Source organism: Crocodylus siamensis, chromosome 1, assembly GCF_052110815.1.
Source record: "Crocodylus siamensis isolate JL-2025a chromosome 1, ASM5211081v1, whole genome shotgun sequence".
In the NCBI taxonomy this organism is placed as follows: Eukaryota; Metazoa; Chordata; order Crocodylia; family Crocodylidae; genus Crocodylus; species Crocodylus siamensis.
Genome location: NC_143395.1, coordinates 376,731,966 through 376,746,272, shown reverse-complemented (window position 1 = coordinate 376,746,272; position 14,307 = coordinate 376,731,966). Strand labels below are relative to the sequence as shown.

The 14,307-nt window shown below is 45.1% G+C and overlaps 1 protein-coding gene across 5 annotated transcripts in view; it reads left to right on the top strand.

Annotated features, from left to right (window-relative positions):
- Window positions 1-14,307, top strand: part of PDS5B (PDS5 cohesin associated factor B) — a 184,388-nt gene that overhangs the window by 138,373 nt on the left and 31,708 nt on the right. For all 5 annotated transcript variants that reach the window (XM_090027770.1, XM_090027779.1, XM_090027787.1 and 2 more), the window contains exons 24-25: window positions 10,339-10,462; window positions 13,920-14,124. In XM_090027770.1, the coding sequence (XP_089883896.1) occupies window positions 10,339-10,462; window positions 13,920-14,124 (329 nt within the window). The remainder of the gene's footprint in view (window positions 1-10,338; window positions 10,463-13,919; window positions 14,125-14,307) is intronic.

Below are 14,307 nucleotides of genomic sequence, written 5' to 3'. Positions count from 1 at the left end.
TTGCAAAACTGAGAATAGTGTACTGTTAACTATACAGTATCTTTTCACTCTAGCTGAGAATTCCATTTCAGTATAACTTAAATAATCAAAGCATTTTAAAATTTAAAATGCTACCACATCACCCATGCTTAGAAATAAGTCAGGGAAGGGCTTCAGTAATAAGTCGGCTTTTTTTATCATACCTGATGAGGTGTATTGTTTAGAAGTTTTCTTATCAGTAGAGTTGTGAAATTCATTAAGGCCCCTGACAGATAATGTTGCTTGATGGAAACTTAGTGTTCTTCATTTTCACAGGGCAGGCTATCCGGAGTGGGGGGAAAAGTGCCTAGGGACCTGGCTGTGCCAGCACTTGCTAGCAAGGGGGAGCTGGAGAGGTGTTAATGGGAGTTCCTATCCTCTTGTGTTCTGCTGTGCTGCTAATGAGAAGTAAGCTTAGAGCTCACCAGCCATCAGTTGGGCATGTCCTGGGTGAAGGAGCTGCTTTCCCCGACTCTTTTGCAGAGTATGGGAGATGCGCAAAGGCAGGGTGGCAGGGAAGATTAGTGTGGCAAAATGCTTCTGGAGCCACTTTTAAGATGCTGTTCTATATGTGCTTTTCCTCTTTCCCCATCATGTCCTGGCAGCTGTATAAACAAATTCTTTTTTCCATTTCTTCCCCCTCTCCCAGATTCCTGCAGTGTGCGAGTAAAGCAGATAATGTTGTTTACATTATGACCCTCAGTGGGGGAGGTGCTACATGGCTTCTTAAAAAAAACAGCCTTGAAGACCCATTGGTAAAAGGGAGGGGAGGGGTGGTGAGTAATGATGTCTGCTACTGTACCCTGGGGCAGCAGAGTTCAAGATAAGTCAGAAAGATCCTTTGCAGGAAAAAGGGTGAATAGGACTGTGGGGAGCAGCAGTCAATGCTGGTATGATGGAGGACTTGGCAGAGCATTATCACCCTATGTGTAACATACCATAATTTCAAATTAAGTTACAATACAAAGAAGCTTATAAAGATCTTCTTCATTTAACAAGTAACATTTTTGAGGCCTTGTCACCATTTTTGTGGCTCATTAACAAGTGATAAAGTGCTTGAATGTATGGCATGTTACAATTTATTGCTCCAGTAAAACATTGACTGCACTTTAAATATAATGTCTTCTAGGAGTCTATGCCTGTAACTACTTGAAATACATTCCGTTATTGCCTCTTTATGAATTGAGATTTTGCATTGTACGTAATTTGTCTTGCAACTTTCCACTTGCTTTTAGCATTCATGGAAATTTACTTTAAGGCTATAACTAGTTATAGGAGGCCTTTAAGTTAATAGATGCATATTTCAGTAAATAGTATGTTGGTTGCCTGTTGTGTTCATAACCTATGAAAAGCTTTTATTTTTTTCAATTAAGAGATGTGCAATACTTCAGATTTAGAGATGTTGTAGGAAATACAAATGTTGTTTTACTAAATGCTTATGAAAAGATAATTTCAATGTGATTCTGTCTCTCATTTTATGATTTTATGAGCAACATCTTGTTGCTGCAGTGGCTATTAATATACTCTTGAGAGCTTGTAGGAAGAGGGCTACACCCCTTGCTGCAGAGGAGAGACTAACCCCCCACAGTCCATATGCATTTTGCCATGGGGTGAAATTCCTTCGTGACCCCAAATATGACATTTGGTCTCCCCTGAGCAGAGGGGCAAGACCCTCCTAGCTAGGAACTTATACATTTAAGTACTAGCAGGAATACTGGCACACCTCAGTCCATATCCCCAGTCTTGGCTGCAACCAACACCCAACGAATGCATTTGAGGGAGGCTTTAAAAAAAACCCCTAATATATGTAGGAGGAAAAAATTCCTTCCTGGCTTCATGCATGAACCAGGAAAGCCCAGAAGTATGGATAAATACCCATAATAGAAATATAGGCATAGCTATGCCTAGATCGTCCCTGACTAGTGGGTGTTGAATATCTTCTTGAACATCTCCAGTGATAGAGAGTCCACAACTACCCTAGGCAGTCAATTCCACTATCTCATTGTTATAACAGTGAAGAATTCTTCCCTGATATATGCTCTAAATCTTCTTTGGTACAACTTCGAGCCATTGGTCCATGCCCTACTGTCTGCAGCAAGCGAGAAGAGATGTTTTCTTCTTTATGACAGCCCTTCAAGTATTTGAAGACTGCTTATCATGTCCCCTCCTAAGCACCTTTTCCGCAAGCTGAACATACCTATCTCCAACCTCTCCTTGTATGACTTGCCTCCCAAGCCTTATATCATTTTCGTTGCCTGCCTCTGGACCCTCTCTAATTTCTCCATGTCCTTTTTAAAATGTAGAGTTTAAAACTGTACATGCCACTCTAGATGAGGCCTAAGCAGTGTTGAATATCACCTCCCACATCTTGCATCTAATGCTTCTAATGATGTAGCCCAAAACTGAATTTGTCTTGTGCAGATGCATCATATTGCAGACTCGTTGAGTCCATGATCTACCAAGACTCCTAGTTCCTTCTCTCTAGTGCTGCCATCTGGCCAGGTGTCTCCCATTTTGAATTCATATTTTTGAATTTTTATCCTGAAATTGTACCACCTTGCATTTGTCCACATTGAATTTCATTCTGCTGGCTCCAGCCCAGCTTTCCAATCTATCAAGTCCCATCCTCCAATGTGTTCACAATCCTTCCCAGTTTTTTTTGTCTGCAAACTTGTTCAAGAATCTTTCTGTGCCAGCATCCAAATAATAAATAAGCATGTTGGACAGCACTGGGCCTAAGACTGACCCTTGTAGCGGGATTCCATTCAACTTCCAGCCATCCTGATGATCCATTTATACCCTATTTATTGAAGTACAAGCCAAGCTTCCCCCCCCCCCCCATATTTGTATACATTGTCTATTATTTAACTAGTGCCACAATGAACATGTGCTCAGTAATGGAAACATGATATGAAACTGATTAAATACAGTCAACACTGAGCCTGACTATAAAACACGTGGCCCGTATTTGGCAAACATAATGGTGGCAACCTACCCCAAAGATTGGCTAGTACAGTCTATCTGAATAGGATATATATTGGTGTCCATTGCACACAGTCCCTCTTGGCACTGACTCTTTTCAAGTCATAGTGAGCCACTGCATTGAATAAATTGAAATTTCCTCTTTATGCCCACAATGGAGCTGCACCTTTGTTTCCCATTTCCAATGATTCCTGTTTCTATACCACCCTTAAATGTCTGGCAAACTTCAGCAAATGGGGCCCCAAACAGTTGACCCAGGATCCATCTATTGTCCCTTCCCTCAGCCTGTCACATATTAGTATGGCCCCACCCTCCATGGTGGAGCTGGACCAGGTTGCCCTGCATCCCATTTGGGTATACATTTTTGGAGGATCCCAGGACTTGACAAAAACAGTGGGTTCAAGTCATGAGTAGGGGACCCTGCCGTGCATTTAAGTCTGACCATGTCCTTAAGGAGTACTGTCCATACTGTCAGTGGAGCTCTGCTCACTGCAAAGACAAGTCGTGTGGCAGGGACAGTCTCTGATAGTATGGAGGAAATAGGCTTCAGGGTGAAGAAGTTGTGGGGAGCAGAGGGCAAGGCATCTACCTGACCCCCCCCCAGATTTATTTTCCCTGATGTAGTAGTGGGTAGGGGACAAATTCAAGGCAAACTTCCAATTATTACTATATTTACTGGAATTTAAGATGACCCTGAATTGAAGATAACCACTTCAATAGTTAAATTCCACCCAAGGAGAATTTTTAATTTGGTATTATTTTGGTCTCTGGAATAAGAGATTTGATGGGATAGCTCACGTGACTGGAGTACAGTTTTGGATGGGTACAAATAGTTCAGGAAGGACAGGCAGGGGAGAAGAGGAGGAGGAGTTGTGCTGTATGTAAAAGAGCTGTATGATTACATAGAGCTCTAGTATGAAACTGGAGATAAGCCAGATGAAAATCACTGGGTTAAGGTTAGAGGGGAGAGCAACAATGGTGATGTTGTGGTGGGGGTCTGCTACAGACCATGAGAATGAGGTAGATGAGGCTTTTTTCAGACAACTAGCGGAAGTTTCCAGATCACAGGCTCTGGTTCTCATGGGAGACTTCAAATCATCCTGACACCTGGTGGGACAGCAATCCAGCAGTGGTCAGGCAATCCAGGAAGTTTTTGGAGAGTGTTGGAGAAATCTCCTGGTGCAAGTGTTAGAGAGACCAACTAGAGACAATGCTTTTCTTGACCTGCTGGGAAGAATTGGTGGGGGATGTAGTAGTAGATGGCAAGTTGAGCAGCAGCGACCACAAGATGATTGAGTTCTGGATTCTGACAAAAGGAAGAAATAAGCAGACCAGTATGGACCCTGCACTTCAGAAAATCAGACTTTGACTGAGGGAACTGATGGGCAGGATCCTTTGGGAGGCCAGTGTGAGGTGGGGGAAGGAGTCCAGGAGAGCTGGCTGCATTTTAAAAGAAACCTTACTGCGGTGCAGGAACAAGCCATCCCGATGTGCAGGAAGAATAGCGAATGTGGCAAGTGACTGGCTTGGCTTAGTAGAGAATTTTTTGGTGAGTTTAAACACAAAAAGGAAGCTTACAAGAAGTGGAAGCTTTGACAGACAGTTTGGGGGAGTATAAGAATAGTGCTTGACCATGCAGGGGTGAAGTCAGAAAGCCTAAGTGCAATTGGAGTTGCAGCTAGCAAGGAATGTGAAGGGTAACAAGAAGGGTTTCTGAAAGTATGTTGGAAACGAGAGGTAGGTCAGGGAAAGTGTGGGTCCCTTACTAAATGGGGGAGGCAACCTAGTGACAGGATAAGAAAAAGACTCAGTGCTTTTTTTTTTTTTTTTTTAACCTCAATCTTCACTGGCAAGGTCAGCTCCCAAGCTCCTGCTCCTTCTCCCCAAATTGTGCCACCAGGTGAGCAGCCTTCAGTGGTGAAAGAACAGGTTAGGGACTATTTAGAAAAGCTGGACGTGTATAAGTCCATGGGGCTGGATGCATGTGCATATGAGAGTGCTGAGGGAGTTGGCTGATGTAATTGCAGAGCTGCTGGCTATTTTTTTTGAAAACGTGGTGATCAGGTGAGGTACCAGACTATTGGAAAAAGGCAAATAATAGTGCCCATCTTTAAGAAAGGGAAGAAGGAGAATCCTGAGAACTATAGACCAGTCACCCGCACCCCAGTCCCCAGAAAAACCATGGAGCACGTCCTCACAGAATTCATTTCTAAGTACTTGGAGGAGAAGATGAATCCATGGTGACTGCTCCCAACCACCAAGGGCAAGTCTGCTTGACCAACCTAACTGCCTTCAATGATGAAGTGACTGGCTTTGTGGATGTGGGGAAAGCAGTAGACATAATATACCTTGACTTTAGCAAGGCTTTTGATACCGTCTCCCACAGCATTCTTGCAAGCAAGGTGAGGAAGTATGGGTTGGATAAATGGACTGTAAGGAGAATAGAAAGCTGGCTGGATTGTCAGGCTCAACAGGCAGTAATCAATGGCTCGATGTCTAGTTGGCAGCCAGTATCAGGTGGAGTGTGCCAGGGGTCAGTCCTGGGGCCGGTTTTGTTCAGTATCTTCAGTAACTATCTGGAAGATTGTATGGATTGCACCCTCAGCAAGCTATACAATGTCCTTGGATCCATGCCAGGGTCATCTCGCCACCACTGCCATCCTGTTCATCCCCAGATCTCTGCTTCTTGAGGAGCCAGGTCACGTGGCAGGGACCAGCACTGCCTTGCCGCATTATCTGGCTCCACAAGGAGCAGAGATCTGCGTTGGGGTCTCCTCAGTGCCGCTGCACACCCTGTGCAACCCTGAATCTCTGCTCCCTGTGGAGCCAGGTCACGTGGCAGTGACCAGCACTGCCCTGCCATGCGACCTGGCTCTGCAGGGAGCAGGGTTCTGTGCCAGGGTCTCCTCAATGCTGCTTCCTGCCCTGTGCAGCTCTGCATTGCTGGGGCAGCACAGGGTGGGCAGCGGCAGTGAGGAGACCCCTGGTGCAGATCTCTGCTGTCTGTGGAGCCAAGTCGGGTGGCAGGGCAGCAGTGTACAGCTGTTTCCCTGCAAGCCTGGTTCCAAAATGCCAAAACTTTTGGAAACATATCCAAAACATTTTGCATGCCTCGTTTCACTTCAGAGATGTTTCTGAGCCTTCCATTTCAATTCAGATTTGGTGTTTTGGTCACTGAAACTGCCCAAAACACCACCGAAATGAAGCGGCTGTCAAAACTTCACACAGCGCTACTGCCTGGAGCATTACTGGGTGCTATATTCCTTGCTGGCATGCTCATACTGGGACCCTTGTCATGTGCTGGATCTCTCATCAGGATATGTGTTCTGGGTTTCTTGTTGCTGCTGCCAGGTCCTTTGCCACTGCATCCTGAGGGCCTTGCCTTATGCTGGGTCTCTTGCTTCTACTTCCAGGAGCCTTGCCATGTGCTAGATCCCTTGATGCCACTGCTGGGAGTCTTGCTGCATGCTGGATCCTTCCCTACTGTAGTTTGGAGCATTGGGTCCCTTGCCACATGCTATTCCCTTGTCACTTCAGTCAGGTCCCTCCCTGCAGTATGCTGGCCCCTAGGGGTTACTTCTCCCTCATTGCTGTCCAGTCCATGGGGGGGGTCCGTCCCTTCTGTGTGCTGACTGGGGTCCCTCTTCCTTGCTGCTTGAGCTAGCTGGCCCCTGCAGCGTCCCTCCCTGCTACATGCCTGGCCAGCTCCTCCCCACAGCATGCTGGGTGCCTGGCAGGCAGGTGACTGGGTCACTCTTGGCTGCTGTTTGGCTGGTGAGTGCTGAAGCAACTCAGCACGTGCTGGCTAGGCTGCTTGCGCACAGCTTGAAATGACCTGGCAGGCACCCAACAGGCACCTTCCCTGCAGTGTGTGGGGTTTCTGGCCAGCACATGCTGAGTTGCTCTGAGCTGCTGCCCCAGCAGCAGTTGCTGGAGCACCCTGGCACACAGGGACCCAGCCAGGCTGGCAGCATGTAATGAGCTGCTCTAGCACCCATATCTGGGGCAGTAGTTCAGATGACTCAACACCAAGTTTCCCTTCAAGGTGTGCGCATGCGCGGCCATGAACAATTTAATACAGTGCCATGCACTAACTTATTAACACAGCACACCTACTTGGGGGGGAGCTGGGCTGCAGCACTGCAAAGTGAGGTGAGGGCTAGGTGCTGGCATGGTCTCTCCTCATTCCTGGAGTGCCTCCTCACTTATGGGCGCGGGAGCTGGGGTCTGCCGCCGGGAAACCGCTTCACTCCCCAGCCCCGAAGCTGTATGCCTCCTTGCTCCCAGAGGTGAGGTGGGGGCTGGGGCTGGCTCAGGTTCTGCAGGTGCTGGGTAACTGCTTCACTCCCCAGCCCTGAGGCCATGTACCTCTTCACTCCCGGAGGTGAGGCAGGGGCAGGAGCTGGGCTCTGTCAGCTCCGGGAACTGGTCCACTCACCAGCCTGGAGTCCATGTGTCTCCTCGTTCCCGGAGCAGGGACACGTGCAGAACTTGGCTTCCCCAGATCTCAGGTGTGCGGGGTAGAGCAGGATGATGCAGAACCTGGGTCTGCATCAGAGGAAAAGGAGCAGGTGCAAGGAATCGTTCCTAACCATGATGTAGTTTGGGGGTGCTGGTTACAACTGTGTTTGCCTAAACACATAGATAGACAAGGTGCTTTGGGTAAAGTATATCAGTTACCCAAAGCACTTTGTCTAACCATGACATAAGATTTCTGCATCATGGATGGGGATTTTCCCATTACTGGCTCCAGGGAACTGGTCTGCTCCCCAACCCCCAGTCTTGTGTTTGAAGTCTTATTGTAAAATCCATTGCATGAGGATCCATTACATGAGGATTCTAGTCTATTAGGCTTAGCATAGTCTGGATCCAGGCTTAGCGAAAGGGGGAGGTAGAACTGAAGTGGCGTGTTCACAGACCAAAGAGGTGTGCTCACGGATTGCTACACCTTAGAGGGAATGTTGCTCAACATGTGCTGGCCAGAAATCCTGCATGTTGTGGGGATAGTTTCATAGGTTCTAGGGTCGGAAGGGACCTGAGCAGATCATCTAGTCCGACCCCCTGCCATGGCAGGAAAGAGTACTGGGGTCAAATGACCCCAGCGAGGTGTTCATCTAACCTCCTCTTAAAACCCCCCAGGGTAGGAGCCTGCACCACTTCTCTTGGAAGTTGGTTCCAGGCCCTAGCCGCCCTGACTGTGAAGTAGCGCCTCCTGATATCTAACCTAAACCTACCCTCTCCCAGCTTGTGACCGTTATTCCTGGTCACTCCTGTTAGTGCTCAGGGGAACAGGGACTCCCCAATGCCTGCTGATCCCTCCCTGACTAGTTTGTAACAGGCTACTATATCCCCCCTCAGCCTTCTCTTGCGGAGGCTGAACAGGTTCAGGTCCCGTAGCCTCTCCTCATAGGGCCTGCCCTGCTGCCCCCTGATCATACGAGTGGCCCTCCTCTGGACCCTCTCAATGCTGTCCACATCCCTTTTGAAGTATGGCGCCTAGAACTGGACGCAGTACTCCAGCTGCGGCCTGACCAGTGTCGCATAGAGGGGAGTATCACCTCCTTGGACCTGCTCGAGATGCATCTGTGGATGCATGACAAGGTACGGTTGGCCTTCCTGACTTCATCCCCACACTGCTGACCCATGTTCACCTTGGAGTCAATGATGATTCCAAGATCCTTTTCTGCCTCTGTACTGACAAGAAGGGAGTTCCCCAACCTGTAGGTATGGTGCCAGTTGTTCCTCCCCAGATGCATCACCTTGCACTTGTCTGTGTTGAATCCCATCCTATTCTCATCCGCCCACCCTTGTAACCTGTCTAGGTGAGCTGACCTAATCACAATTTGTATAATTTGTTATAATTTTCCAGGTATAGAATCTACCGAATCTACTTGATTATAAGATGAGGCTTTTCCCCCTCCAGTCAGCATGGGGAAAATCAGGCCCTATCTCATGATCACATATGACTTACTTGAAACCTGAAAATGCACAGGGGATTTCAAGGTTAGTGAGGAGGCAACACAGCCAGGCACCCAGCACATGGCCACCCGGCAGAGGGTGCCCACGCTTCCCTTAGCATGCAGTGTTTCTGGATGGCCAGTGTAGAGTCACTCCAAGCTGTTGCCTGTAAGCATGTGCCAAATTGGGTGAGTGTTGGTTTGCAGATATCAGATGTGGAAATTTCTTGATACTCTTACCGTATTTTCTTGCATGCCACATGCCTCCAAATAGGATGTAGGCAGAATGTAGGGGAAAAGATTTTTCCAGGGTTGCTGCCAACTATGTGACGTAGAAGTCCTCCTGCAAATGGTGTGTCCAGGAAGTGTGACATCCTATGAGAGAGTCTGGGTGTGGCAGGATATCAACAAAGCTCGGCCCCACGGCCCCATGTCCGTGCAAGGATAGTAGCAAGACTGTTATATCCTTTAGTATAAAAGGTTTTCTAAATAATTGGTTCCACACTGCAAGCGTCATTAAGATCCTCTTCATGCAGGAACTAATTTGTCCTGAGCCAGCTCAGTTCTTCAGTTAGTGACTATAAGAGGATTAATACTGGACTCTACCCTTTCTGCTTGCTGCGCCACAGAAAAGTGGCAGCTGTCTTGGTAACCATTAGAAGCATATAGATGCTGTGCTCGATTTCTCCTGCCTTCAGTTACAGCAAAGGAAAATCAGCTTTCTTGCTTAAGGCGTGCACCCCAACTTGGAAGGGTGATTTGTGGGCGAGAAGGGGAATGTAAGTAAATACTGTATGTCGTAACTATGGGAACACCCAATATACTAAAAATCCATCCATGTTTCCTTTGGATCCATCCAAATAAATTAAGATTATTTTCCTAATAAATCTTTTGATATGGAAGTAACCCAAATAGTAATACCCCAAAAATGAGTGGGTTTGATTCATCAAATCCATGTAGGTTCATAGAACAGGGAAATTTGGGGTCTGTATATAGATCACTAATACAGAACAGGAGGGGATGCGTTTCTGCTTGCATAGGTTAGTACACATGCATAAGTCAAAAAGGTTATATTTCCAGGCAGATTTTTCAGAACAGATCATATTTGACACATTATTTCTGCAGAAAAATGTCAGAGGAAATAGGTATGCTCTAATGCGCTATAATTATATTGTCCTGAATCTGAAAGCTAATTCTCTTCATATAACAGCTACAAGGAAGCAATGGCCATGCTGATTCCTCCTTTTTTCCTCAGTAGTAGTTTTTCTGCATGATGGAGAAGAAACGGTTTGCAGCAGAAATCTGATGACAGCTGATTCTATTAAGGAAATAGTGGTAAATAATTTTGCACTGATTTAACCCATCTATCTCTGTTTTTCAGTAAACCTGACATGTCCCGCTTGAGGCTGGCTGCTGGTAGTGCTATTGTGAAACTGGCCCAGGAACCCTGTTACCATGAAATCATCACATTAGAACAATACCAACTGTGTGCATTAGCCATAAATGTAAGAAAATGGGCTGAAGAGGGGTTGAACTTGGGTGGGACGGGAAATGGCTTATGTGCATCTGTTAATTACATACATGTACAACTGGCCTGTGGCCTAACTTAAAGTTCTGAACATTCTGAGACTCCCAATTTTACCTTGCCCTCAATATTACAAATATTAATAATATTTCCATGTAATTCTGAGAAGTCTTCTATTTTTTGTTGCAAGAATGAGATCCACAACACTTTTCAAATGTTAGCTTCCTCATTGGGTGACCTAAATGCAATAAAGGAGTCTCTGGTAGTGAACTAGAGCAGTGCTTATCAAACTATCTGATGTGGCGGACCAGCAATTTTTTTTTCCAGTGGGCCAGGGACCAGTGCCCAGTTCAGCTGGTGGCAGCAACTGTGTTTAACAGTGCTACACAAATGTGCAACCTGCTGTTTCTTTCTCTTTCCTCACCTCTCATGACGTGATGTCACCTGGACTGTTGAAACCTATGAACTGTGGCGCTATGACACAACAGTGTTATGTTTCTGAAAATATATTTCTTTCTTTCCTGGCAACTCGCTGTGGACCGGCAACTGGTGGCTCGCAGACTGGCACCAGTCTGTGGACTGCCACTTTGAAAATCACTGATCTAGAGCAAGTAGACAGTGTGTTAGATCATTTAAAGGTCCTTGACACTGAAGATGGTTTTTTGAGTTGTTTTTTTTTTTCCCAACCTCTCCCTATTTCCCATATTCCAATTAGATAATGAAGTTAGGAATGTCAGAACAATGCCCTTGGTTATGCTGACTCTTATGAAGACCACTGATTCTTTGTCTCGCAGGAGTTCCATGTTGACATGCTTCAGAGTCCACAGAAGAAAGTTGTTTTCTTGCAGACCCTGAATGAGATGGGAGGGGGAAGTCACAGTTGCAGTGGGGAGAGGAGGTCACTCCCTTTGGTTTTATTTTTTAGTCCAGGGGAAAGGAAGATTGCCATATTCAGAATATCAGTACAGATGGGGAATCTTCTTTTCTGTTGTATTATTTGCAGAAAATAAAGGAAATTTTAGATTTGAAGTCCCTTCCTGCATAGCTTAGGAAGCCTGCAAAACACTCTTGCTTTTCAGGCTTTTGTAAATTAGGAAAATGCTTAGTAATGGATTTACTGTTAGGATGGCTTCAGCAGTGCAGCTCCCACACATCTTAAAATATTTCTCTGGCTCAAGTGTAAGAAACCAAAAAACTTAGATTTTCCTGCCCTTTAAATGTATTATTTAAAATTTACTAACTTGGCATTAATAGTCCAAGACTGTTTGCTAATTGCAGTCCACTCAAACTCCTCCAAGTTGTTTACATATTAGTGAGGAGTGAAAACAAATTTGTTAATTTAAACTGATGGACTTCAGCCAGTATAAATCCTGCAGGGCACACTGTTCCAGTATAAGAATGCCTTTTTAAGTTTGGCTCATGTTGCTTTGGAAGGGGTTTAGATTAAGATGAAAAAGTTATTCTTATACTAGTTTATATGTCCATGCAGGAGATTACATCTGTTTAACTTGACCTAAATAACTCTTAATAATGTTCCTGAGATCTTAAGGCTAGATCCTATTCCACCCACCTACTATGTGCCAAAGTGTGATAGAATTTTACTCTCCTCAGATCCTGGAAAAACTGTTAAGGTGTCTATTTTTTTTATAATGCATCATCATCTTAGCCTTAAGACCAAGTAAAACAAAAGCAAGCAGGAGGAGGACCCATCCACCTTTTGAATTGTTTTTCAGGGATTCAGAGTGGCCTAGGATTGCACTTATGGCCACCTAGGCACGTTATAGATGGAACAGGACTGGGCCCTTAGTTTTTCTATATTATCCATTAAACTCAGTCATCTCTGTATCTGGCAACTGCTCTTTCATCCCTATCCTGCCTACAGTGCAGTAATAGCAAGCAGTTGTATTCCTTCTATCCCACAGCCTTTTTTTTATGGGAGACTAAACTAAAAAAATCAAGCTCATTTAGCTTTGCACTTTTAGCTTCCTCTTGTAGGAGAGGCTCTCATAATAGTCTAGATCAGTGTCTTTCAACCTTTTTTCATTTGCAAACCCCTTTGAAAATTTTGAATGAAGGTGCCAGCCCCTTTGAACGGTAAGTGTGCGTATTCAGATTTTTTATTGATTATTGTTATCCTTTGCAGACCCTTTAGACATAGTCTGCAGAGGTTGAAAAACACTGGTCTAGATCTTATTTAATAGTCTTTCTCTCTTCCTGCTGCAGTTTGAATTAATATTTCTTGAACATGGTTGGCTGGGATTTTACATAGTATTCCAGATGAAGTCTTAGCAGTGTCTTGTACTGTACAATGACATTGATATTTCTGTGTCTCTAATGGAAATACCTTGGCAATATATCTTAGGATTACACTTGCATTTTTCTCTTGTGTTCTTATTAATGGCTTACAACAGGGGTGCTTAACCTTTGGCCTGTGCCGAAGCCACTGCATCTGGCCCACAGGGCTCCCCATTAGATCAAGACATTTTGCAGTGGGGGAGCAGTGACCGTTAATACTGCCATCCTCTCCTGCTGCCAGATTCTCACACCACCTTCTTTTTGCACAACTGAACCAGGCTGGGCCATGCCCTCTTTTCCCTTGGCAGCCAAATCAGGGCTGGGCTGGGCTGGGCAGGAACTTCCCAGGGAAGTGGTCCTCGCCCCTACCTTGAGCAAATTCAAGAGGAGGTTGGATGATCACCTGTCTGGGGTCTTGTGTTCATCTAAGGACATAGACAGATAAGGTTCTTTGGGTAAATCCGATGTCTTTTATTAAACCAACTATTAGACTAAATAGTTGGTCTAATAAAAATCAGATTTACCCAAAGAACCTTGTCTTCCAAGAGCTATACAGACACTGAGGAGCTGGGTCAAGCAGTCCCTCTTTTGGGCGTGTGCTGTGTTTTGTACAAGGGTGTGTCATGCTAAAAGTAAAGCAGTGGTTACTTTGGAGGGGGGGGTGCAGGTTCTATGTCTCTAAGCAGATTTTTTTTAAAGCTACTAATAAAGGCTATATAATTTCAGTGAGGGTATTTACTTAGCTCCTGGTTAAGCAAGGTCCTTGAGATTGTACTTAAAATTTAGCAAGCACCTCCTGTCCCGGTGGCAGTGCTCAGGTGCTTCATTACTTAGGCACATGTTTGAATACTTTGAAATAAGATGTAATGTTTTGGGAATTCATTCAACCATGTAGTCTTTATTTAACATTTCTCTTGTCCTTAAGTGGATTTCCTGTTCATGATGAATTCATTAGAATCCTACTGAATTCTGTAAAAAGACACCCCCCCACCCCCGACAGGATGGCCTTTATTGCTGAAGAGGCTGAAAATGTTCTTGATATCCTTGTTCACACATTTTATGCTTATCTTCTAGTGGTTTGTATTATATACAGACAAGTTAAATATTTTTATGCTCTTTCTTTCCCTCTCTCCCGCCCCCAGGATGAGTGTTATCAAGTGAGACAGATATTTGCTCAGAAGCTCCACAAAGGTCTTTCCAGACTACGATTACCACTTGAATATATGGCCATTTGTGCACTGTGTGCAAAAGATCCAGTGAAGGAAAGGAGAGCTCATGCTCGGCAGTGCCTTGTGAAAAACATAAATGTGAGAAGGGAGTATCTGAAGCAGCATGCAGCAGTTAGCGGTAAGATGATAATAGAAGTAGTTCTTAGCAAGTACAAATAGAAATGTGCTAGTTTTCAGTGCATACCCTAAAGAGGGTATATAAATATTGACTGATCTGCTCTGCATTTCTGTTCTGAAATGTGATTCTGAATTTGTAATTCATTTCATTTAAAAGCTCAGCTATTGAAAGAGAACACAAATA